This window comes from Rattus norvegicus, chromosome 9, assembly GCF_021556685.1.
Source record: "Rattus norvegicus strain SHRSP/BbbUtx chromosome 9, alternate assembly SHRSP_T2T, whole genome shotgun sequence".
In the NCBI taxonomy this organism is placed as follows: domain Eukaryota; kingdom Metazoa; phylum Chordata; class Mammalia; order Rodentia; family Muridae; genus Rattus; species Rattus norvegicus.
In genome coordinates this window covers 100,600,744-100,626,407 of record NC_141542.1, presented here as the reverse complement: position 1 = coordinate 100,626,407, position 25,664 = coordinate 100,600,744, and the positions used below count along the sequence as shown (strand labels likewise).

Here is a 25,664-nt window from a genome sequence, read left to right as displayed (position 1 = left end):
AGTGGAAACTGGTGGTGACTGTTGGGCTGAAAGCGAAAGCTCCTTTTCTTTAAATAGCACCGTGCTCACAACTAGAGGCCATATTAACTGAGTCATAACAATTAATTACATTCGGGGAGGCGAGAAGACGGGATTTAATGCTCTAATGCGATTTGAATGTAGGCTGTTATCCCACCCCACTGCTATTTAAAACAAAATCCCTTTTTTCTTTTCCTATGAAAGTATCTGCAACTAAAGATGATTTCAAAGCTTGTCTGAAGACATCCTTGGCAACTGAAGATTCCTATTTTAGCTGCCTGAGGGGTTTCATGTGTATGTCTGGAGTCGCTAGATTTTATTAAATGAATTGCATCTCTTTCAATTTGGGGATACGATTAAGGAGAAGTAGGAGAAGGGGAAGACATCAGGAATTTTCTAGGTGTTAAAGCACACAGGGGGAACTAGTTATTAGGGAAAGGGGAGGGGGATTTATCTGAAAATGACAGGGACCATATCAACAAAGCTGGAAGGTATGTCTTTATACAGGGTGGGCAGTTTTTGTTTGTTTTATTTTTATTTATTTTTTTCAAGAAAGGTTCAGAGCATGTACCTGCAGCTCAGAAAGGGCTGAGAAGGTCCAATTAAGTGGGAGAGCACTGTGGACGCCTGGTGGGATAAAGACAAGCTTGTTTCATCCCTGTGGCTTTACCATCGGCTCAGCGGGACACCCAAAGTCCTGGGTGTACCTGAGAGAGATCTTGAAGTCCTATGACTGGAGCATTGGGTCTGAATATCAGCTATGTGCCTCACATGGCAGTGTGTACCTTGGGAAATGGGACTTCTGTCCAAATGAGGAGTAGACTCTGGAATATTTTATTTTGTGGACAGCACTCCACCTGTGCAGGATAGGGAAGAGAAATGGTTTATCCCAGGCCAGGAGCTGACTTTGATTTCGAATGGGCTGTGAGAGGTCTCAGTGCTTTCCTCCCAGCCCTGTTGAGCGCCGGATCTTGCCTGGCAGTAGTTTGGGTCCATGTTCTCCCTTCGCCCCTCTCTATTTGCTCTGCCTCATAAGCTCTTCCACACATCTTGCTCCCACTTTCTTCCTCAACTCTGCGATACAGGTTCCTCTCCCAACTCTGTCAAGCTCCCTCAGAGTTTCTGTCTCAGACAGGTTTGCTTCCTGTGATGTATCCCTGGCCAAGAACTTCGTCCTTCATGCCATCCACGTGCATCGTTGAGGCCAGTGTCTGGCCTTGTGACCCAAATTCATCACGCCTCATTTGTCTCACCCGCACTCTGGGGATAGATAGTAATATTTATCACGCAGAAGGCCCTAGAGGGTGGGAGCAGGCTTGCACAGAAGGTTAACACTTGCCTGGGAACCTAAGACCTGGGAGGTCAGTATGGTGGCCCCATGGGTTCTCAGAGCCGAGTTAGCACCTGGAAGATCTGGAGAAGGATGCTCGTTGGTGAGCTATGTGTCCTGTCTCTCAAGGCTCTCAGATCTTTTATCCAGCGGAGTCCCGCGCATGTCAATGCCTCTTGACTTTGTGTCTTAAGGATGCACTCCTCTGCTTTTCTCTCTACATCAGTTCTTTTGCTTTTCTTCCCAACATTTATGACCAGCAGGTCTTTCCTCCATCACCACCATCTCCCTCACGTAATATAAGCTCAGCAGAGGGGGTGTGCTCTTGTCCCTTACTGAGCACCACTGTATCTCCAGAACTTAGTGAAGCAGGTGGAACATAACTCAGTCAACCCAAGGGATCAAAGCTCTTCCATACATGTCCCAAGTTATTCAGACACCTCCCCCACCGCCCCCTGAATGAAAACCCCCGGGGAGGGGCATCGCTATCTTTCCACCAGGCCTTTTCTCCCTGGGTCACTTTGTGCCTTTTCCCAGATCCGGTACCAACTTAGGGACTTGACCAGCTTCTAGCCTCTCCAGGGTTTTCAGGACGCCAGGGTCTGAGGGGTACAGACCCCATAGCCCCAGGCGCCGGTTCCCCCCTGGCAGAAGCCCGCCCGGGCATGCTCAGACCGCGCAGGTCCGGGCGGCGGCGGGGGGAGGAGGGAGCGGCCGTGGCGCTGGGGCCCGGGCGGAGCTGCGCAATCGTCTGAGCTGCGCACCGACTGGCGGCCGGAGCGGAGCCCACAAGTTGCCGGCAGCGGAGCGCCGCCTCGTCCCGCTCTCAGCTCCTGCGCCCACCGGGCTGCGGCCGGCGCCAGGACGCTCAGCCTGCAGACGCTGACCCCAGATGTGACAGCGGGACCGCAGCTCCCTCTCCTTCCGGGCGCAACCCACAGAGTCTCGCCAGCGTCTCTGCCAAAACCCCAAGGCTGGAAGATGTGGCAGCCGGCTACTGAGCGCCTGCAGGTAAGGGGCACCCGAGAGGCCCCGGGGCCAGCCTGGAAGAGGAGGTGCTGGGTTGATGTAGCCAAGGTGATGCTTTGGCTCATTTTCAGGGATCTACACCCCCATTACACCCCTCCCCAAGACCCCTCATCTCCACAATTCTGTAAGATTCCTCTATGGGAACTGGATGCTTGTGTGCTCAGCCCAGAGCTCCGAACTGATCCAGGGTCATTGGATGATGAAATTGATTAAGGGGCTGCTTCCAGCCTTACAACTTTTGGCCTGGAGGTGTTGGTGCGTGTGTTGATATAAATAACATTAGACTTTCTGAACAGCATTAAAGGTTGCATCCCGCTGACACAATTTACTGGTTGGGGTTAGGATATTTGAATTCAGATCCCCCCTCTCTCTCTCTCTCTCTCTTTTTTTTTTTTTTTGTCTCTAGGAAAAGACAGAACAAATGATTTGTGAAAGCACGCATTTGCCAATATAATTTGGAAATGTCAAGCTTGGTTTGGCTTGGTCGTGGTATGCGACATATTTTCTTTTTCCCTTATTCATTGGCACTCTCTCCCCTTCATGTCCCCTAAATCCAAGCTTCTGCAGATATTTGAAAGGCAAAAGTTAATTTCAGCCAGGAATGGGGATGTCCCGGCTCATCCCACCAAAAGTTTTTCATTGCTGTCCCTTGACATGCCACGGGGTCTTTGATTTAGTTTCTGAAACTAGGCAGCTGGGAGAGCAAGGTAACACAAGAAAAAGGGGAGTTTCCCCAGATAGGACTCATTCAGTGACACTTTGGTCCTTGGGATGGCCCTGGCTGAAAGATTTGATGACTGCCATTTGCTCCCAAATACTCTCCAGGGGGACAGCAGCCATTCTCTAAATCCTGCAGCTAGACTTTTGGCAGACTCCGGGCTACACTGTTGTGTAGTAAACTTTGAAGAAGTGTTTAAGTGGTAAAAGTACAGTGGGATGAGTATTGTCTGGAGACTTAGGTTAGAGAGGCCAGGATCCTGGCTGACTTGGGAGGGTTCTCAAAGAGCATTCCAAGCTCCAAACGCAGACAGCCCCTCAAATGCTCAGCAAAGCCAACCCTGCCTCCCAGTCTTTATCCACAGTGTGAGCCTGCAGAGGGCATTGCATTTCAGAGAACCAGATTGCCCTCACCTCACACACAAAAAAAGGCCCTTCCCAATGGTCTCCAGGGCGGTAGCTTAGGGCGAGCATGTTCCCACTTATAGAGAGACCTGGATTCCAGGCCAATCCCTTCAGGTCTCAAACAGATTAAATCAACCCACTTGGCTAGCTTTGGAGTTGAAGACGTGGTGCCCAGTCTCCTGACCCCCTCTCTAGTTTATTAAGAGAACATCTGAGTACCCCCGGGGCAACTGGCACAAGGTAATCTAAGTATATTTTATAAATGGTATCAGATGTCACTGGTGCATTTGAATTTCTCTCTTGGTTCAAGGCCTGAATTCGATTCTAGAGAATCAGAACGAGTGAGTGGAGGTGGTACCTGCCATCCAAGTGCTGAGAATAGGTCTTGGAAGCCCTTTTAGAGATGTAGTCACGGGCCCTCAAGGTGGTGTGTGTTGCCTGGACTCCTCTGAGGTATTTGTAGATTTTCATCTGTTAAAATTATTTTTCCTGGACCATTTCATTCCTCTCAGCTTTGCAGCTTATGACCCTTGGCGGGCAAGTAGTCTGGTGCTAATCCTCTGTGGATATTCTTCCTTGATTGACAAGTTTCCTTGCCCTTCTGGAAAACATGCAGATGTATTTTGTCGTGAGCATCTTAGTTAGGGTATACTGTGAGTTTGCTTTGTATTTCAAGGGGCTGTGTTCAAAGAGCCTGGATTTTAGGTTTCGAAAAGCTGTAGTAAACAGGGTTCATCACTGTGGAATAGCCTGGCTCTGTTGCAGGTGAATAACTACAGCCAGGACCACTGCATGGCTCCAGATTTAAAAATCAATCTTAAGTCTTGAGGTTCCTAAAAGCAAGCCAAACTGGGAGTATGTTCTTCCCGCTCATGGCTTCTTCCCAAATCGCTCCTGCATTCTTCTTAAAGACATGTAGTTTATGCATTTCTTTGCTTCTTTGAGAGGAAGCTCTTGAGGCTGAGCTGGTGGGCGGGTTGCTTGTGAGAAGTCCTTAGGCTGCTTGCCTCAGTGTCTCTGTCAAATGGTTGTCTTTGTAGTGTCTTTGCTGTCTGAGATGGTCTCCAGCTCCCTGTGGCTCTCCAGGTATAATCATATAGATACAATAGCTCCTGGTTCTGATGTGTTTCCATGCTCAGATACAAGGGCATGGACAAGATAATGGTGGTAGTATTGGGTAGGGAAGATCAGTGAGCCCCGCTTTTCAGCAATGCCTAAACCCTGCTTTCTGCTCACAGATTTCTTCAACCTTGTCCTGTAAACACACCCCATTTCTCCCCTCACTGATTTTCAATACAAACATTTTGAGAGGAGCCAGAGCACAGGAAATACTTCAAGGAGGCATTTCTCAAACTTCCCGACAGGACTAGGCCATCCATCAGTTGTATAAACACCTAGACACAGGACAGGTACAGGAGCAGACCATAGCGTCTTTTCCTACTTGATTTTTTATCAGTTCCCGCTGGGAAGCTCAGAGGGTCTGGGAATGTGGCCCAACTTCCCTGAGCCCAGACGTTCACCCTCTGACTGACTGTCTTTTCAGTGAATGCAGCGAGGGTTCAGGAGCCTAGGGAGTCTTTCATCAGACTGAATGGTCATTGTCATTATTATCTACTCGCTAACAAAACAACGATGACAGTAACAAAATGCTACTGCTATTTTCTGCCGATTTGAAATTTAGTTCTATGACCCAAATCCAGTCTAGGCAAATGGACCTGTTGCCTTGGGCTGGGCTGAGCTGGGTAATTTCTCATTCAGTCACAAGAATTGTGGCCACTTCATCTGCTCCCTTGAATGTTAAAACTGCTGTGTTGTACTCAAGTTCTTTCCTGGGCGCTTCTGCCATTAAACATATAACGAGATTGAAAAAGACACAGAGACTTAAATGGCCACCCCAGTTTTTGTTTTTTTAAATGTAAATATGAATTCTGTCCTGTTTACCTTCTCCTCTGCAGAGTTGACTTTATTTTCCTCACAGAGACTCGTGAGAGTTATAGATTTTAAAAGAGGCTATTGGAGGCAGGCTCTTTTCAGACAAGTGGAGGGGATGGGACTTTCTTTCAGTAGAAAAGGCAATGTTGTCTTTTTTGTTTTTTGTTTTTGTTTTCAAATGGAGATATTATTTCAGCTTTGATACTTCAAAATCTGCCTGAGTTTTCCAGTGGATTTAACGATTCGCTTCTCAAACAAAACCAGGTAAGAGCATTGTAATCACGAGTTACAACCAACCTGGAAGTCCTTAGAGGAGAGGAAGGCTAGCGACTCAAACCAGACTGTCAAGAGGAAAGAAGCCCACAATCCTTAGGCACCTGCGAGTGCATTGCTAGGATAGAGAGGGACTTGCTCATAACAGTGCATGGCAGATAAGTTCTAGCAAATTCCCTGACTACATACAAAGCACCTTTTCATAAGATGCTCTGTAAAGGTTTCAGCCAAATCATTTCTTCCATGTTTATCCCCACATCTGGGTTTGTTTGCTTAAGATTGGAACCCTTCTTTGCATCTTTATTCTCATTTTAGCTCATGCCTGTGCCTTGGATAAAATGAGGAAGCACAGAAAGAAAGCCATGGCTGCCGGCCTTTACTTTGGTTTCCTGTTAAGTTTCTGGCTGATAAAGAGGTTGAGATTTCTATTGAGACCTTGGCTGGTGTTGTGACTGTGTAGCTGGCAGAAGCAACTTAATGGAGGGCTTCACTTTGCTCACGGTTTGGGGGGAACACAGTCTACCGTGTTAGAGAAGGTGTGTTGGCTCAACTGACTCCATGGTGGGGGAACGTGCTTCTGGGATTCTCTACCTTTCATACTTCAGAGAGACAGCAAACAGAGAGAGGCTAGGAGGAGGGGTTCAGACTCACTACTCAATGGCCACCCAGCTTCTTCCAGCTACACCCCCACCTCCTACAATGGAGCCACTAGTTGGGGACCAGCCTATGCATGAGCCTATGGGGTGGCATTTCACATCTAAACCATGACCAAAGTTTTCCACCAAAATGTTCCTTGAGTGATTTAGAGGGGGAAAGAGCCTACTGTTCCCCAGGATTGTCTTGTTATGCCTGCTGTATCTTTTCCTGATGCTGAGTGGATTGTTCCAGATTGATTTCTCTGTCATCGTGGCGGTTTCCCTTGTCCCCAGAGAAGCAATACTGACAAATCCTCTCTCACAGCAGCTGGAAACATTAGACCTGGCTCATCAGGCTGAGCGAAGGCTTGGGCAGTTGGACACTTTGCCAGGACAACTAAATTGACAACAGAAACACAGATGAGAGTGGGGAGGGAGAGCAGCCTGTTTGTGTTCTCTCTCTGTGGCACGGCATTGAGTTTTATATGAATTATCTGGATCATTTATTTCCCATATCCATTTTTATTCACATTTTATAGATAAAGAAATGAGAGGACAGAGAATTGAGTTGTCTAGTCTGACTTTGAACTCACTCTGTATCCCAGGCTAGCCCCAGGTTTGTGATCCTCCTGCTCCAGCTTTCTGAGTACCTGGGCTATCAGCCTGGTCTGCTTTCACATTTCCAATTGCAGACATGTGGCTGTCTGTGTTGATCCAGGGTTCCCTAAAGTTTGACGACTCAGGTCTTTGAGAGAAATAAGTACTTGATTGCATGATGACTGGGATTCCCAAGTTTCCTTTGAGATGCTTTTCCAGTGGAGCACATCGAATTTATCTGAACTGGAGGCTTTAAGTCAAACTCAGGTACCTGGACAGTCTGCCTGAGTTCAGGTAAGACTTAGGCAAGGGGGATGAAGAGAGGCGGGAAAGATCTAGAGTTTATGCTTCAAATAAGAAGCCCCTTTTCAGAGGCCCTGTCTTCCCACCAAACCTACCCTAAATTCTGCAATTTTTGCACCTTTTATCATGAAGCACAAAGCTAGAGTAGTCATTAACTGCTGCCATCCCCTTTCCCAGAATTGAGGTGCTGTTTTCTATCATTAGCTTTCTCCAAGCCAGCAAAATCCCCACTGAATGATTTGCGAAACACAGGTATTGGAAGACTCCCTTTCCTCTAACTCCCCATTGCCTAATGACAGCCTTTTGTTGACCTTTCTGGTTTACCTTCCAGTATTGAGCAACCTTTGCATTTTGTTTGATGTTCTGAATTCTCTCTCCCCAGCCCCTTCCCTGAACACTGACTCCATTCTGCCCTGTCCCTTAGCTCTGGAGGAGACGCAGTAGAATCACTGTATAGCCCTAAAGTCACTAGAAATCAGTCTGTCTTCCACAGGACTGCAGTGTGACTCCCTAAATAGCAGTGGGCCTGGGCCACCGTATTGGCCAGCAAATAAAATGAATTCAGAGTTTCTCAATGGCTACAGTGTGCCTCTGGTTCCCCAGGGGCACAGATCTGAACAGAGCCACCACAGAGGGAGAACAGGAGGAAATAGTTGAGGTGTTTGTCTAAAGTCTTCCTCAAAGTCCAATGTAATTAACTTACCATCATCTAAACTAAAACCAGAGCTCCGATCCCAATTTAGCAGCTAATTAGTGATAAAAACACCATAGTATGTTCACCAGATCTGACCTCTAGGCCGGAAGACTGACAAGGGAGGTGTCATAGCAGAGGGAAGCCAGAGTTACTTCATAATTTTGGCACATTTCAGTACTCCAGTGTCTCCCCACACCTCCCTTTCCATATGTAATGACCCAGACCCTGCCCCCACTCCCCTGCAATCTTCTGTTTGCTTTGTGATCTCACCTCCATAAGAGGCCCTCCCGCAATAATGTTATTGATTAAATTGTTCCAGAAATCGGGCATCATTTGGCTAAAATGTAACCAGATATGTAAACTGTTTCTTTAGAAATAACTTTGATTTAGTCGTTTGCTAATAAACAACTAAATCCCGGTTGCCTAATGTAGTTTAGACTCTGTGTACTTGCGTGCGCTCGTCGATGCGCGTACAGGTATGTGTGTGCACGTGTAAACACAGAGGACAGAGGGCAACCTTGGGAGCTGTGTCTTCGGAGCTGTCACCCTGAGGGCTGTTTTTCCGCTTTGCTTTTTGTTTTTTGAGACAGAGTCTCTCATTGGCTGGGTGCTCATCCAGTCTAAAGAGCCGGCTGACCAGTGAGCCCCAGGGCTGCCACTGTTTCCACCTTCCCAGTATTGTGATTAAAAGCACACACCACCTTGAAGAACAAATTTCGATCCTGCGGCTTAGGTGGCAGGAACTTTCCCCATGGCACTGCCTTGGCAGCCCCATCGATTAGCCTTTTAACTTCTCTGAGTTTTGTGTTCTCTGTCTATGCCTCAGAAGTAGCTGCTTGGCAGAGGGTTAGGAATATCGGATACCCTCACTGAACAGAAGTGTGTCTCTCAAAGCTGATGTCCTGTGTTCTCTCTTATCTGCCATGATCACACACGCATATAACAGAAGGTGGGCATGAGAAGCTTCTGGAAAGGACAGATACCGTTGTGTACTCTGGAGGACTCAGTTTTTGTCTCCAACCTGAACTTAGGATTTCTTTGGTGTGTGTTGCAACTTTCACTGTCTCTGAGACTTCTGGCTTCCTCAGCTGGAAACTTTGAGGATGCTGTAAATTTCTCAGTGGTTGGGTGTCATCGGGGAAGCTCCTTCAGTCTTGTCCGACGGGAAAGTGTGAGCCATTGCATGGAGTTATCCTCACAGTTGGGAGTGGAAAGCATGGGGCCAGTGTTTGGCTCTGCCACTCTTTCAAACATTTCTGAGAGTGAGGGTGGAGCTGGGAGCTGGGTTGTGTCTTGGAAGAAGGTCACAAGCTCTGTGACCCTGGCCACTGGGTTCTCTATTTTGGAGCGGCCAGTCTGGCTGTGAGAGTCTTGGAGATGAGCCTGTGTTAAGGTATTGCTACAACCTTGGTTTCTGCCATGTCACAAACATCTCTAGTAACACTGATCATCTAAGATGACTCTTAGAAAGTTCCGTGTATTATGGGGGTTGAGAGCCATTTCTCTAGGGGAATGTTTTAGCTCTTACAGGATTCTAAAAGTTTCCAAATCTGTACTTGTTCTCAGTTATCCGTACTCATTCTCAGTTATTCAGTTATTCTCAGTTATACAGTTGGGAGAATGAAGCTTCCAGGGGCTCTGAGGGATACAGTCACCCAAAAGGACAGTAAAGAAAGGGATTGTGAGCAGGAACTTTTTTTTTTTTTTTTATTAACTTGAGTATTTCTTATATACATTTCGAGTGCCATTCCCTTTCCCGGTTTCCGGGCAAACATCCCCCTCCCCCCTCCCCTTCCCCATGGGTGTTCCCCTCCCAACCCTCCCCCCATTGCCGCCCTCCCCCCATAGACTAGTTCACTGGGGGTTCAGTCTTAGCAGGACCCAGGGCTTCCCCTTCCACTGGTGTGAGCAGGAACTTATCAGTGATCATTACATATCCTGCCAGCTTCAATTAATGTTGGGAGACAATAGAAATATTATTATCTATTTGTTGCAAACTTGATTTCATAGACAGTGGTTATTATTAATGATGTTAATGCTGACAGTAACCAGTTTTATATAACATTAAGTTTATCAGTTTGTTGTGTTGCTGTGATAAAATGCCATGCCCAGAAGAAGAATTTATTTTGGCTTATGGTTCCAGAGAGAAAGAGAGAGAGGGAGGGAGGGAGGGAGAGAGAGAGAGGGAGGGAGAGAGAGAGAGAGAGAGAGAGAGAGAGAGAGAGAGAGAGAGAATAGCTGTACACTCTTTCAAAGGGCATCCCTAGTGTCTTACTACCTCTAGAAAGGGTACACTTCCCCAGACATTGCTGCCAACTGAGCACCAAATATTTAAATATCTTAGCCTATGGGGGACATTCTCATTCAATCCAAAATACAGAGTCTCTGGAGCTTCCTTAAGTAACCTCCCACCCCTGCCCCCACCAGCATTTCTTGGAGGAAGAGCTTCGATCTGTATCTGACTTTCTGGCCTTAAGCCTTCATCCTATATTTTATACTTATGTGTGTCATGTAGAAAATGTTTTGCTGTGTATCGAAAGGATGTCGAACCCCTAAGGAGAGAGATTTTTTCTTTTAATGGTGATAAAATGGATGACCACAGATGCTGGTTATCTCATTAGCTCTCCTCAGCCCTGCATTAGTACCCTCTGCTAACAGAGCCATGACTGGATCAAGAAGATCTGGCCACACCCATCTCATCACACATTGTCTAAGCATTTTCAGAGATCAATTTTAAATACTATACTATAGGAGAAAAATCTACTCTCTTTCCAAATAACAAATGAAGCTTCTTGAGGAAATAGCATTTCCCTTTTTTCTGTCTTCTTCCTGGTCTGAGCATAAATGTGATGGCTGGGATCTCAGTAGCCATATTGTGATTCTGCAACAACAAAAGATAAAACTAAAACCATACCATAAGGAGTTTCACTGGTAAGAAGGTAGGAATTTGGATGGTTAAATAGCTGGGGAACCTACCTACCCAGGAGAAGTTATATTGGAGTGCGCCATCTTCTTTCATTATTTAAGCACGCATGTTATATATTGTTATTCATGTCTTTGACAGAATGAGTCAAATTCAGGTTCAAACTAAGGTCTCCGAATCTTACTGTTATGGGCTGAACTGTGTCTTCCCGACAGTTATGTTGAAACTTTAACCTCTGATACCTGCAAATATGACCTTACTTGAAAAAAAATGTAGATGCAATCAGATGAAGATGGGGCCAAACTGTGGTATCACAGGACCAATGGCTGCTGTCCTGGTAAGGACAGATTTATAGGCATGGGGACTGCAATGAGATGGAGGTAGAGGATGGTATTCTGCTGCTACAAGCCCAGGAATGCCAAGGATCGGTAGAAAATGCCAGATACTGGGTGAGTTCAGGAAACATTCTTCCCTGAAGTCTTCGATGGAGCATGGTGGGCCAACTTCTCTAGTTTTGCCTTTTAGCTTTCTAAGCTTGAGGGAATGCATCCTGTTGTTTTCAGCTGCCTGGTTTGTCTAATCTCCTTGAGTGCTAGGAAGCTTGCATGAATAAAAGCCTTCCCAGTTTGTTCATGTGTATCACCAGTTTGCCTGTCCCCAGATGTCACTTGCTGGGTCACAGTGTGTTTCCTTCTTCTATTAGCTAATTTAACTTTGAAAACTGTGGAACCAGAGAGAAAACCTAAGCGAGCCGTATTTGTTCTTCCGTCCTCTTCTGATCAGCCTTCCAGGATGAGCCTGACACCTTGGATGTGACATGTGCTTTGTCCCTGAAGGCAGGGACTCTGGGAAATGACAGAATTGCTCTTTGCTATGAGGACAATAAACCTCAATACTAGACAAGATTTTGTGTTGTGATGTTGCCTTGAGGTGGAGCAGGTTGGAATTTCTCCACTGGACTGGATCCAAGTAGGATTCAGAATCTTGTTCTCAAATATGCCTGGTAGACCAGGCTGGTTGAACTCTGCTGCTCCTCTTCCCGATTGGGAAAGCACGCCCATGGCTCAGGGCATGTGCTTTTCACCCTGACCTCCTGGGCAGATCATTATACTCTTGAACCTGCATACAGGTTGACTGTGTGTGGTTCTATAACTTTTGTATTGTCTTTGGTCCCCACATCTGTTATTTTGAAGAAGGATTAATGTACCAGGAGTCAGCAGATAGTCTCTCCTGTCAAGTTCATCTTTGAGGCTTAGCCTAAAGCCTTCATATCTTTTAACCATGGGAGACACAGACATTTTTCACTCATAGGCAGTGAAGACAGGCCATCTGTATCACTGTCCAGTTGTCCTTTGGCCTCTGTCTCTTCAAGGGGTAAATACTGTCTTGGCTTTTATTCTTTTTTTCAGAGGCAGGTATTGCTGTCTGTCTAGGGATGGGGGAAAAGTGAACAGTCACTGGGAGCAAGAGTGTCACACTGCTACTTACCCTGTACGAGCCCTCCTTTCTTTGTAAATAACCAGCAAGAAGCAACAGAAGGAAAGGTTTCTTTTCGCCCGTGGTTTGAGTGGATACCATGGGATGACATGGTGGGCAGAGCTTTTGGAAATCCCACAGTGGTGGCAGGCAGAGGTTTTTCATAACTGGGTGGGTCAAGCAGAAGACAGATCTGAAAGCACTCAAGTAGCTTCTTTCCCTTTCCCCTCTCATTCAGTCCTGCATCACAGCCCATGGGATGGTGCTAAGCATATACAGGAATGGATCTTTCCCTACTTCACGTACCCCGGAACCTCTCCCACAGACATGCCTAAGAATGTGTCTCCTGGGTGATTTCAAACCATCACATTCCCTCAGGATAGAACCTGTCTTATTCCTTCAGCGACAAACCGTTCTCTGTGTTGCTCTATTATTGTAGTCCGGGACTCAAGGTGGATCTTCAGCCCAGCATATGTGGCTGTCGACGCATTGGGAATGGCCTGCCTTCTGTGGTGTAAGTAGCATGCTGCTGTAAGACCACCTTTACTGCAGAGAGTGGACTATGGCATTCAGTGTCCCTGAGCTTGTTACCTGAGGTTTGAGCTGCAGGCTGTGGGATATGGTCTTGAGAGATGCTCCTCTTTGTTTTTGGAGTTGAATTCTTGGCCTCTGAGTAATACATTCTCTAGGGTTGCTCACCACCACAATCTGAATGGCTTAAGTGGCAGCAGTGAAGTGCATCCTGTTTCTAGAGGCTGCACTCCAAGATCAAGGCATGGTGTCCTTCTGAGGCTAAGAGGGAAAATCTGTTGCAGGCCTTTCTCTGGCTCTGGTAGTTGCTGGCATCCCATGGCCTATGGCAACATAGTTCCCATCTTTCCATGGCATGTCTAAATTTCCCTTGACACAAGCACATCCATCTTGCTATATCAGAAAGCTAACTCACTCTAGGATGCTGTCCCATTAACCAATTATAGGCCAGACCACCCAAATTTCCAGACTAAGTCACTTTCTGAAATACTTGGGTTAAGATTTCAACACAGGATTATATTTTCCTGTGTGGAGCAATCCACAACACTCGGTAAAATGCTTACTTTTGGCTTCCATCCACTGATGTATTTCTTCCTATTTAGTCAACCATCACAAACAAATAAAACCATGAATGGTTTCAAAATGGAAGTGTACATAGGGGATACAGGGCTCCATCTGCTGCACGCTATGGCCACTATTTCATACTTGATTGAATTTACTGTTGTGTAAAAGTATCTGCTTAAGGTAACAAGTCAGACAGTTTTAAGGTATGCAAAGAAATTAATAATCCTGTGCAGTGTCCTATCCCAAATCTAATCATGTAGAAAGTCTTCTGTGGTCTAGCTTAGTGGTTGTTTTCTGCCACTTTCTCTGGGAATATTTAAATTTTTCAAATGCACTTTTTAATCCCACTTTCTCCTTTTTGAGGGTCCTTTATTTTTTAGGCTCGCTCCCTTTAGTGACAGGATATAATTCTGTGATGGGGTGGGATACAATTCTGCGATTTGGCTAGTCATTCCTTTGTGAGGGAGTGCTTGGGGTATGTACATGTTCTTTTGTGCTTTTTACTTAAATTAGTGTTGTAAGAATTTCTCCATATTGGGCTAGGGAGACAGTTCAAAAGTAGAAGGCTCTACTAGCATGAACAGAACCCTGGGTTCAGTGTACCGGACTGTAAGACCATTGGAATGTTGTGTAAATGGAACCATTACTGCAATCCAGAGGTTGAGCATAGCATCACCTACAGAATCCTTGAGTTAGACAGAGGTTTTATAGGATAATGACAGATACACAATAACAAATTGGACTGCATCCAAAATTTAAAATCTCGTTCTTTCTAAAAGATACTAGTGAGAGAACAAAAAGGATAAGAGAGAAAACATTTGCATGCTGTGTACAATAAAGGACTTGGAATCTGGATATATAATACATTGTTAGGGCTTAATAATAGGGTATATAACTTCATTATAATGGGCATATTGCTTGCACAAAGACGCCACATGGTTGGCAGATAAGCATGTGAAAAGATGTTCAATGCCATGAATCCCTGGGGAAATGAAAACTGAAGCCACCAGGAGGTATCACCATATGCCACCCGAATAGCCAAAATTATGAAGGCTTTTACCAGGGCCAGAGAGATGGCTCGGTGGCTAAAGGTGCATACCTTCAAGTCTGACATCCTGAGTTACATCCCCACAGCCCACATGTTGGAAGAAGAGTGATACCCATAAGTTGTCTTCTGTCTTCTGCATGTATCTTGTGTTGTACACTCCCTCTAACCCCCACAAAATAAATAGCTGTAATGCAAAACAAATATATATATATATTATATATATAAGGCAGACACCAGACCGAGTGTGAGGGAGGGTGTGGAGAAATCAGAACTCTCCAGGCACGATCTGGCACTACATTCTCCATTTGCTCTCAATCCTGAATTCTGACAATTCTCTGCGCCTTCTATTTTCTTTTCAGTGGAAATTCAAACTTTAGCCTAGAATCTGAACAATTAACTCTGGGGTGTGTGTGTGTGTGTGTGTGTGTGTGTGTGTGTGTGTGTGTGTATGTGTGTGTATGTGTGTGTGTGTGTATGTGTGTGTATGTGTGTGTATGTGTGTGTATGTGTGTGTATGTGTGTGTGTATGTGTGTGTATGTGTGTGTGTATGTGTGTGTATGTGTGTGTGTATGTGTGTGTGTATGTGTGTGTGTATGTGTGTGTGTATGTGTGTGTATGTGTGTGTATGTGTGTGTATGTGTGTGTGTATGTGTGTGTGTATGTGTGTGTGTATGTGTGTGTGTATGTGTGTGTATGTGTGTGTATGTGTGTGTGTGTATGTGTGTGTGTATGTGTGTTATTGTTGTTTTTTTCTTTTATTATTGTTTAATGTTCTCTACATTGAAATGTCTCTTCGCTTAATTATTGAATTGACTTTTTAAAAGTTCCATTTATTTATTTATTTATTTATTTATTTATTTATTTATTTTTCTGTCAAAGACTTACTCTGTAGCTCAAGATTGTCCGACTTCTGTGCTGTACCTTCTCAGCCCACCCACCTTTCCACTCCAAGTGCTGGAGGTACAGGCATGTGCCATCACACTGGCACTAAATGACATGTTCGGATCCATTCTTGTTTACCTAAAGATCTTAGGGTAAAACCTGTGGTTGGACAAGAAATCCAGATGAAAGGTAGAAAGCCAGATCTGGGATCTTACGAAGCCTTCATTTTTCATGGCCTTGCCTCTCAGTCAAGCTCCATGCTCATGTGACTGGCACTTCTGCCTAAGGTTCTGGTTTTCTGAGCTGGCTCAGATCTCAGGGCCACGTTAAAGCCCTATATCCCAATGCCCAGCTCCCGTCCTGTTGTTTATAGACACAGAAAGTATTGCTGGTACCAGGGTCCACTGCTATCGCCCTATGGCACTCTGGGCCATCACCTCCTGTTTTATTTTGTTTTGTGTTTTGTTTTTCTTTTCTCTCAGGATAGAAAGCACAAGAAATACATCAACAAAATCATGTGTGGCTTTGGATTTTAACTTGTGAATCAAAATAATATGCCTAGCAGATGGAAGGGCTGGAAACCTTGAGAAATAACTCAGGAGAATGGGAGCTGTGGTGTAGATAGGGTAGAACAACTGGATCGGCAGCCATTGACCCGCAACGAAAAGCAGCCTCATAAATGGCTTTAAGCTAAATATTTAAACATGTTCCTTCCATGGAGGAAGATTTGAGGCATTATACTCAATCTTCCTTACATTTGAGGCAATAAGACTCTGAGAAATATATAAAGAGGCCAGGCAGCAGATTGTGCAATCTGGGGCCATAGTGACATGACAGACACTGTTTTTAATTAACTGGAAGAGAAACACAGCTAGGTGTCTGCTGTAGAGCTGCCTGTAGAATGGTAGGTATTTGCTCTTAACTATATTCTCTTTGGAGTGCAAGCAAGAGTCAGTCTTCTTCCTCCATGATGGCCACAGGGAGATAACTCAGGCTGTCAGGCTTGGGTACAAACACTTTTACCTGCTGAGCCATCTCAAACCCTTTTTATTAATGAGGTAGATTGAGAAGAATGAAAGATGGGTAAGAAAGCAGGAACAGGGAGTAAGGGCAAATTGAGAAACTAATGACTGTGTACCCACTGATGAAACAGAAAGGTCATGGGGACCACAGCCATTGGATCTGGAACATGCAGAATTCAGAGTAAGAAGTCATGGGTTAAATGCAAGTCTTGTCCTTTTGTATGTCAAGCACAGCCAACACAGCTCTCACCTGCTCAGGGACTAAACATCTGTAGATCTCCACGCTGGTTTGGACCAGCATCAGCATTCATATAAAGATTCCAGATACCAGACTGATATAATAAGCAATCCCCAAAGCTGCAGTTGGGGACAAATGTAAAATGGCGAGAATCGTTTGTCATAGACTGTTGACCGTGAGAGGATGGTGGGGTCTTGGGTGGGACACCCACGCTTGCACACCTTGCCTGCCTACTCACAGGGAATTGCCTCAGGGCCTCTGCTTTATGTTTGTGTAGATATTTTCTCAACCTGAAAATGGGGATAATGACATTTAGCTCTTGGCTGCTATGAATGTTAACTGGAGTATATGGTCTGTAAAGAGCCTTGTGTAAGCTCTACTACACCACTGGGCTCAGTAAATTCTAATTTAGCTCCAAGGATAAACACGGAATAGAAAAATACAACTTTAGAGTCAAGTAGAGAATAGAGATTTGGTGCTTCCCATGGAGCTCGAGTTCAGAAAGTTGTTCACATGGATCTTACTGCAGAGAGTCTGGAATTTGAACAAGTTTGGGAAGCCATAGGTAAAACGAACCAAGTCTGGTCACATACGACAGAACTTCTCGTGGTCTTAGAGGCCAGTGCTCTATGTGTTTCCAAGAGAGAGAGGTGATAGGCCCAGATCCTTAAGAGTGGAATTTCCAAAGCCCTGGGAGCCTCAGTACAGAACCTGGACTCCTTGAGTTGATAACACGTGGACTGGAGGTTTGGCTCCAGCTTGCAGAAATGCTGCCATTAGTTCTTTCGGTAGATGTTAAAATCTTACAATTTGTTTCTGGGGTTGAAAAATGCCAGGACTTTATAAGGCAAGTTGGATTTTCTGATTCTCTTGAAGATAGGAGGGTTGGGGTAAGCTTGTGCTTTACTTTAGTAGAGCAGCGCATGGAGCCTCCAGCTTGTGCTTTGTTAGGTTACATGGCCTGTTGGCCCTTGTAGGTTCCTGAGCTGGGAACCCAATATAGTTCAACTCCTTAACTTTATGAAGGCATAAAAAAATGAACTTTGGGTTGACTTAGAATTGAAGTCACGACCAGATTGCTTGGTCTCCTGAGTTAAGAAAGTGGGAATTAAGACAGTGTTCTTCTTCTTCTTCTTCTTCTTCTTCTTCTTCTTCTTCTTCTTCTTCTTCTTCTTCTTCTTCTTCTTCTTCTTCTTCTTCTTCTTCTTCTTCTTCTCTCTTCTCCTTCTCCTTCTCCTTCTCCTTCTCCTTCTCCTTCTCCTTCTCCTCCTCCTCCTCCTCCTCCTCCTCCTCCTCCTCCTCCTCCTCCTCCTCCTCCTCCTCCTCCTCCTCCTCCTTCTTCCATTGCTCAATAAGTTCCACCATTGTAGTATCATAGTCCCCTCTTCTCTGGGGACATGTGTTTTAGAGTTTGTATGACTGGATCGGGGATACTCAACCAGCCCTTGTCTCCTGGGTAAGCGCTGGCTACTCATTAGATTTCTGAAACCAAAGCCGAGGTAGGGGTGGAGGCAGGAAAGAGTAAGTGGCTACTTTTAATTAGACAAAGACCACATTTCTTTGTCTACCACTCCAGGCAGCTGAACCTCTTCCAGCCAGGGTATTTGGCTCATTGTGGGGGTGATGCCAAACAGTGGAATAGAGGTGTTCCCCGAAAGGAGAATTCCAAAGGCAAGCGGGTGGTTGTTAATTTGATGGGTTTCAACATGTGTATTATCGGCTTATGCAGAACCATTCGGATGCAGTTTCAGAAAACCGAAAGTAGAAGACTTCCTCAGGATGGCCAACCCTTCATACCTAGAGCATCCCTGTTGTCATCGAAAAGATGCTACTCAACACTTTGCAGCCATTTTCTGGGTGCACTGGGAGCCTCCTTGCTTCCGTGTTGACTTAGCTTCACCACCACCCATTGCTAGGACAGATTTCATTATATTTTCAGCAAACCCAGTATCTAGAATTAACTCACAGAGTGTGGTGATGCTGTAGACCTCTTGCCCTCAACCTATCTTCTTGTCTGATAGATATGTCTTTCTTGGATCGGGAAGTTTCCATGATCTGTTTGAGAAGGATTCACTGATTGTTGAAGCTTTGAAACAGTTATCTGTTCCTCCTTACGTTTTTGTGTTCCATTAAAATATAAGCTTTATTAACTTTTCTTAAATGATTGCACATGACACTCACACTCAAATCTATCTATCACCTTTCCATATGCCTACCTACATATATTTGTGATTTAGTTACTTTGTTGTTGTTGTCACTGCAGTAAATTACCACGACGAAAGGCAACTTATGGGTTTATTTTGGCTTACAGTTCCAGACAGTTAGGTGCCCCTAAGGGTGGAAAAGGCTTGGTGGCAGAAGCCAGAAGCTGAGTAATCACATCTTGCCTAAGCACAGGCAGTAGAGAAAGAGAACAGAAAGTGGGACAAGGCTATAAACTGTCCATGTCCATCTCAGTGACATAGTTCTTCTAGCAAGTCTCCACATCCTAAAGATTTCATAATCTTCCAAACAGTGCCACCAGCTAGGGACCAAGCATTCCAATACACGAGCCTGTGGGGGACGTTTTTCATTCAAACCGCAATGCCATCCATCTATATTATTGGATCTATTTTCCCAGGGTGGCTCTAAAAACTGGAAAATTTTCTGAAATATTTTATGCCCAAGCCTCTTGTTCTAAGAACAAAATGAAAGGGTAGGGTTGTCCAGAGAATACAAAGTCCTAGATAATATGCAAATCCAAACTACAATTGTGCATTCCACCCCTATTCTGAGATGGGTAGCATTGGATTAATACAGGATAAAATCATTTTTGGAATATCAAATATAAGATAAACATGTCTTTGAAAGAAGACCAGAATTAAACCCCTCAAACACCACTCATATAAGAAAAGGAGGGGCTTAGTCACATTTGGAAACTTAAAAGTTATAATTAAAATTATGAAGTTTTGCTCTCTGAATGTCCTGGTAGCTCAATCAAGGTAAGCAAGAAAAGGTATTTAGTCTTACTCCACAGTATATGAGTGCAGCTCAGCTCACACATTGCCTCATCTCTAATGGAATGGATCACAAGGTTCCTTTTTCCTTCCTCTGTGTACAGTGTTTGTGTGTCTCATACTGGGATTGGATTTAGAACCTCACACATGTGAGACTATGTCCCCAGTGTGTCCCCAGTGTGTCAGTCGGTTCTTTGTAGGAGATGGTGTCCTGGGTAATAGTATTGATTATAGTTTTTTTTTTCTTTCCAAAAGTGTCTCTGGGAGTTGAGAAATAATTCCACAGAAACACAGAGATGCTTATGTGGAAGTTGAAGTGACTTCTGGTTTTATTCATTCGTTTCTGTCCAGCTTCCTTCTCCAAGTTCAGGGCACAGTATTGCAATTGCCCAGGTTAGACTATGTTTCTCCTACTCCAGTGTGGAGACTGCTTAGTGGGTGTGCATTGTGGGGGCTGGGAGGGGGGTGTTGTCAGCTCATTGACATGCAATCCTTTGCTCTAGTTCAGTGAGAGTCCCCAACTAGATTAATCCCTGGAGTTGGAATACTTAGTACAGCAAAAAAAAAAAAAAAAAAAAAAAGAAGTTGAAAGGAGCCCAGTTGCCCATCCTGAAGCCAGGGACCTTGGTAAGTAAGCTACAGCTGGTACCATGGCTCTCCACAATAGAGTTCTGATGGACATACAGGTAGAGCTTTCCCTTGAGCATCGATGTTAGTTTTTGGTTCCTTTCCTAGAAAGCTGTACAAAGAGCTGCATATGCCTACTGGGAAGAGCTAAGGGGCAATACATTCCTCCTATCTACATGGCCTGACTTTATTAAGTTACTGAAGAAACATAATCCTTAGTCTGACATATTCCTGGCCTATGGCTTCCCCGATCTGGTCCATCCCTGGAAGATTTCCATCCATGTTTATCAGGGTGTGGGCCTGTTCTTGGCATCTGCTGTAAATCTTAAGGTTTTTGTAACTTGGCTATTGCTCCCACCTTGCTGCCAAATCTCTGCTCTGGAAAAGCAGAGTGTCACCACTGTTAAGTAAGGATGATTTTACTGCACCCGAAACAATTCAAGCAGTTTTGGTGCACATCACACAGAGAATCCATCTTGTTTGTGAGTCTGGAATGGGGATAGTATTTAGCATGCAAACAGCTGCTTGGACCAAGATTGTTAAAAAGACATGGTCTCAGGCTGGGTGGGTTCTATTTCTTGAGGAACATTTGTGGTTGTTGGTTAACAACGTGAGTGGCTCTGTAGGTTCATCTAAGGACAACGTGGAATTCTTTAGGCCAGAAAGTTAAATACCTCTGTCTTCGGCAGTCTGACCTTCTGAGGAGAGACTGATCTTCTCTAGTCTTCAAGAGTCACTTTGCTACTTTGATTTAATGCAAGGCGGAAATCTTCAAAACAAAGCTATCTGGATCCAGGAAAGTTCATCTGGCATTGGTTAGTTTGGCGAGTCCCCCACCCTGCTTCCCACTCACCCTCTGTCTACTGTCTAGGAACCCGATGCTCTATAGAAAATGAATGGTGTTGCAGAAAGTGAGAACCTGGGGAAGCGCACAATCAAATCCCATTTGAATCGTTATCCCTCCAAGGGGTTATCCTTGGAGGGGCTGCATTTAAATCTCCAGGTGTAGAGTCTAGCCTGGGTCTGTTTTAGGAAACTGATGTGAGTGTTACCGTTGAGTAAATTTTCTGGAAGAAATGAGTCTGGAGAAGGAAGAGTACCGAGTTTGTAAACATCTACTGATTCATCTTTCTACGTCTCTGCTGAGTTCATGCTAAATAGCGCGATGCAGATCTGTTTGCTGCTTGGCTCAGAGAATTGGCATTTTTTTTCTTCACAACATAATTTAATGCCTTTGCTCAGCAGAGGTTGACCCTTGAGCTGTGTGTTTGCTCTGAGCAGAGGGCATGCGTGTTGGCAGGCTGCTGTGGAGTAGGGACAGCATCCAATGAAAACTTGGAGGGAGTCCTTTGGAAATAAAAGTTAATTTGCATTTACGAGGGTCTCAGTTTTATATGCAAGGTGGAATTGCTCTGAAATTGGGGTCCACTTCTAGCCTCACTCTCCTCTCTTGGCTCTCTCCTCTCCCTCCAATTTTAGCTGGTGAAGTTCAGTCTATCCCTAAATTTCTTTCCATTCTCTAGAGAGTCATTGAGCCTATTGAATATTTTTTTTTAAATAGTTTTTCCAAGGGGTGATCGCCACCTCGCCTTTCTCTGCTCTTGCTTTTTCTGCAGCTGTGGGCTCTTGGCTAGCTGGAAGTCACAGCCACACTGAACAAAACCAAATTTGGCTTCAAAGCGTTTGCTTTGTTGTTTTTCTTTCTTTTATTTTTTTCCCCTTTTGGCTTTTAGTTTCGGGGGGGGGTATTGTGTTTGTATTAGACGGTCATCAAAACTTATTTCTTGGGTTATAACTGAAGGGAAAGTTCTGGAATGTGACTTAGGGGTAGAGTACTTGTCTGTCATGTCTGAGGCTTTGGGAGTTCCAATACCCAGACTTGCAATAACAGAAAGAACAAAAGAAGGCATGCGTGGGAGAGAGAATTAGGAAGCATTGTTATGTTGATACTTTCTTATAAGATGCAACAAAATATACCTGGTAACTTAGCAGGTGCCTGTTTTCCTTAGAGAGATGATGCTTTTTAATCTTTTAATTTCAACAATTGGCCCCCTGAATTATGCAGTTTAATTTTGATCCGAGCTCTTAATGATTACTGGTCAATTATAAAAGGCACGATAGAATGATAATTTCATTATCTTCTTCATTTCTCTGTGTACTTTAGAGTTGGAATGATTTTTAATGTGACACACTTTTCATAATTGTTAGCACTGGAACAATATCACATATCTAATATGAGCAGAATTCAGAGTAGGAAATTAAAAGAAGATTAAGCTTGGCTAGAGTAGAAAGCAAACTTCCTGGCTATATGAGAGCTGGTACCCTGGGGGCTCAGTAGATCCTGGCAGAAGTGTAGACTCCATCAAAGTGTTCTTGTTGTTCTTTAGTAATTCTTGACCAGTGGATCTTGGAACTCGAAGGCTTACGGATTTACATCAAAACAGTCATTAACCATCTGTTAGAGCTAGTCAGATTTAGGCTGTACATGTCCAGGTTCCTGGTTTCTTATTAAGAATGACATCAAAGCCCTCACAGAGTGTGAAGTAATGAGGAAATTTGATTTAAAACAAAGTGATAGATCAGGTGAGAGGAGATACACAGTCAAGACTGACAGTGGCCGTATGAACGAGGGCACGTAAGGACCTGGATTACTGGGCTTACAGAGTTCGGGAAAGGGATGTGTTTGCTCACCAGGGGAGCAGTTTGGGTGGTATTCTACTTTGATTGACAGGTCTAGATTATATTGATCTTTGTTCACTGATGCATACATGACTTCTTATAACGCGTTTATTTTAATCGTATGTATGCCCAATTATGCACAGGAATAAATGGCAAATGAGAGCTTATCTCTAAGACGTCACTTTAAGAAAATGAGAGCTTATCTGTAAGACGTCACTTTAAGAACGTAGTCTGCCCCCTCCCAAGCCATTCTAGATGGGATTGCTCACTGCTTGTGGTTTCGGGATTGTGTGCTGGGTGTGTTGAATAGAAACAGGGCATTATAAACATATTTCTAGGGAAATAACTTAATTCCGCTGTTTGCAGCAGATCTAGGTATAGCCTGATGTAGGTGTGAGGTCTTAGGTGGCTCACAGGTTGTTCTGAGAAGGATGTGAGCATAGCCCAAGTCCCAAGTTGCTAATTTGCCTGTCTCACTTTAGTTAGTGTACTGAACATTTCCTGTGAGAAGATGCGCCTTACGATGTGTCAGCTACTTTTCAAATGATCTAGCTTTACTAAAAGAAATCATTTCTGCACATCCTCATCTATTCGTAAGGGCTCCCAAATTGCCTGCATATTTTCATTCATTAAGCATCAAAATTCTCAGGGTGGGTCAGGAATAGTTTATTTTTAAAATTAAAAAAAAATTCTAAACCTCTTTCTATATTGCATCGAACCAGTCAGATGCAGTTTTTTTTTTATTATTGGATATTGAAATTTTACTGAATATCTGGACCCTCACAGTTTCAATGGAGTGGAGAGTCTGTTGTATTTAAGGATGTGGCCCCTTATAGGTCTATCCCATGCCAGTGCATGATCCCACACCCAGAAGTATATGGGCCACACAAATTGGCGTCAATGGATTACTAAATAAACAAAGGGAGAAAAGAGGACATGAAATTGAGTGGGTGTAAGGGAGGTAGGGGTGGATCTGGGGTGAGCTAAGGGGAACTGTGTGTACCCAGGGTAAATATAATTAAAATGCATAGTATAAAATTCTTCAGGGATTAATAAGTGTTTAAAATATATTCATGACGATATAGAATTCATAACCAATAGATTAAAATGACAACAACAAAAATAACAGCAGCCCCAAAGTAATTGTTATTCCCTCCGGCATTGGCATCTGAAGCTTCCTCCAGAGACACAGGGCACTCTCCACAGGCCGTTCTTGAATCTCTGTTCCTCTTTGGAGTTTCACGTTCCCTCTGTGTCATAGACATGGCGACTATGAAAGTTATCCAGCATTTTTTCTTTCTGGTTTCCTCCGAGTAGAACTTTCCTATTGTGATGCAGGTCCTTCTTTATCCTCAGCCAGTTTGGGGTTTCTTCATGCTGAGGGCACACACCCCTTCCTTTTCTCCTCCATCAGAGCAAACCTTCTTCATGCATAAGTTGCTATGCTCCTTCGGAAGAAAGTGCAAGAACTGACCTTTTTTTTTTTTTCTTTAATAAAGGGGATTTCTTATCCCATCTGACCAGCTGGAGATTGGGAGTGAAGTGGTAGAACTTGGAATAATCAGGAAACAGGAAAATTTTTAACAATTTTAAAGATCCCTTTAGCTGAAGGATTTAAGACATATGTAAAAGGTACTCCCCCTGCCTGATACAGACGTGTGGTGTGTGTGTGTGTGTGTGTGTGTGTGTGTGTGTATGTGTGTGTGTGTGTATGTGTGTGTGTGTGTATCTCTGTGTCTCTGTCTTTCTGTCTCTGCGGTGTGTGTGTGTGTGTGTGTGTGTGTGTGTGCATGAATATGTGTGTCTTAATGTGTGAATCTTCGTGTCTCTGTCTTTCTGTCTCTGTGGTGTATGTGTGTGTGTATGAATGTGTGTCTTTGTGTGTATATCTCTGTGTCTGTCTTTCTGTCTCTGTGGTGTGTGTGTGTGTGTGTGTGTGTGTGTGTGTGTGTGTGTGTGTGTGAATCTTCATAGTTTTTAGAATCCACTCATATTTGGGCTTGTTTGGTGGACAGTCCCTCCCTTGAAACTATTTATTGCTACTAAGGTTTGCGGCACAGCCAGTCCTACAGATAATAAATGGGTGTGTGTACCCACAGCACAGCATAAATAGAGTGACTGACTTCAGCTTGCTTATTGTTATGCTGGTATGTAAGCAATGGGGCTTCACTCCTCAATTACGTGTACGCATGTTTCTGGGGAACGGAATATAGAATATAGGAACTTGAAAATGGACCTGGCATTCCCTCATTTTCCTGTAAGCATTTTTTTTCAGATGTTACATTGAATGAAGATTGCATTAATTTGCATAATTTCCACTGTAATGTTATTTCATGGCCTAAGTGCTGACAGCTATGGAGTTTGAAACATGATTTCTTTGGATGAGCTGGCTGAATTGGCTCCCTGACTAATATGAATTTGAAAGATAGCTGGTAATTACTTAAATGAAAAGGGCTTATTTAGAGTGGCCCTGGGTGAAGTGTTCTCACTCCTTAAGCTCCAAACTGCCCAGACAGGAATCCTTGGTGACTGTTATGTGCAGGTTTTATTTTTATTCTTACAGAAAAGGAGAACAAACAACCTTGTTTTTGTGTTTCAGTCCAGACACAATAGAAGCCCTTGTCACAATTTGGTCAGCCAAACCAAACAGACAGCTGAAACACCAAAGATAGTTTATAACCATCTAAACCAAACCCCAGATGTGGAGGGATGTATTGTAAAACATGGAAGAATTCCCTTGGCCT

At 44.2% G+C, this 25,664-nt stretch overlaps 1 protein-coding gene across 2 annotated transcripts in view; it reads left to right on the top strand.

Moving 5' to 3' along the window:
* The first annotated feature begins 2,100 nt into the window (after positions 1-2,100).
* Positions 2,101-25,664, top strand: part of Pid1 (phosphotyrosine interaction domain containing 1) — a 219,568-nt gene continuing 196,004 nt past the window's right edge. Inside the window, 1 exon segment of one of the 2 annotated variants that reach the window (NM_001379478.1) lies at positions 2,101-2,359. In NM_001379478.1, coding sequence (NP_001366407.1) covers positions 2,330-2,359 — 30 coding nt within the window. In that variant the 5' untranslated portion in view covers positions 2,101-2,329. 2 annotated transcript variants of the gene reach the window in all.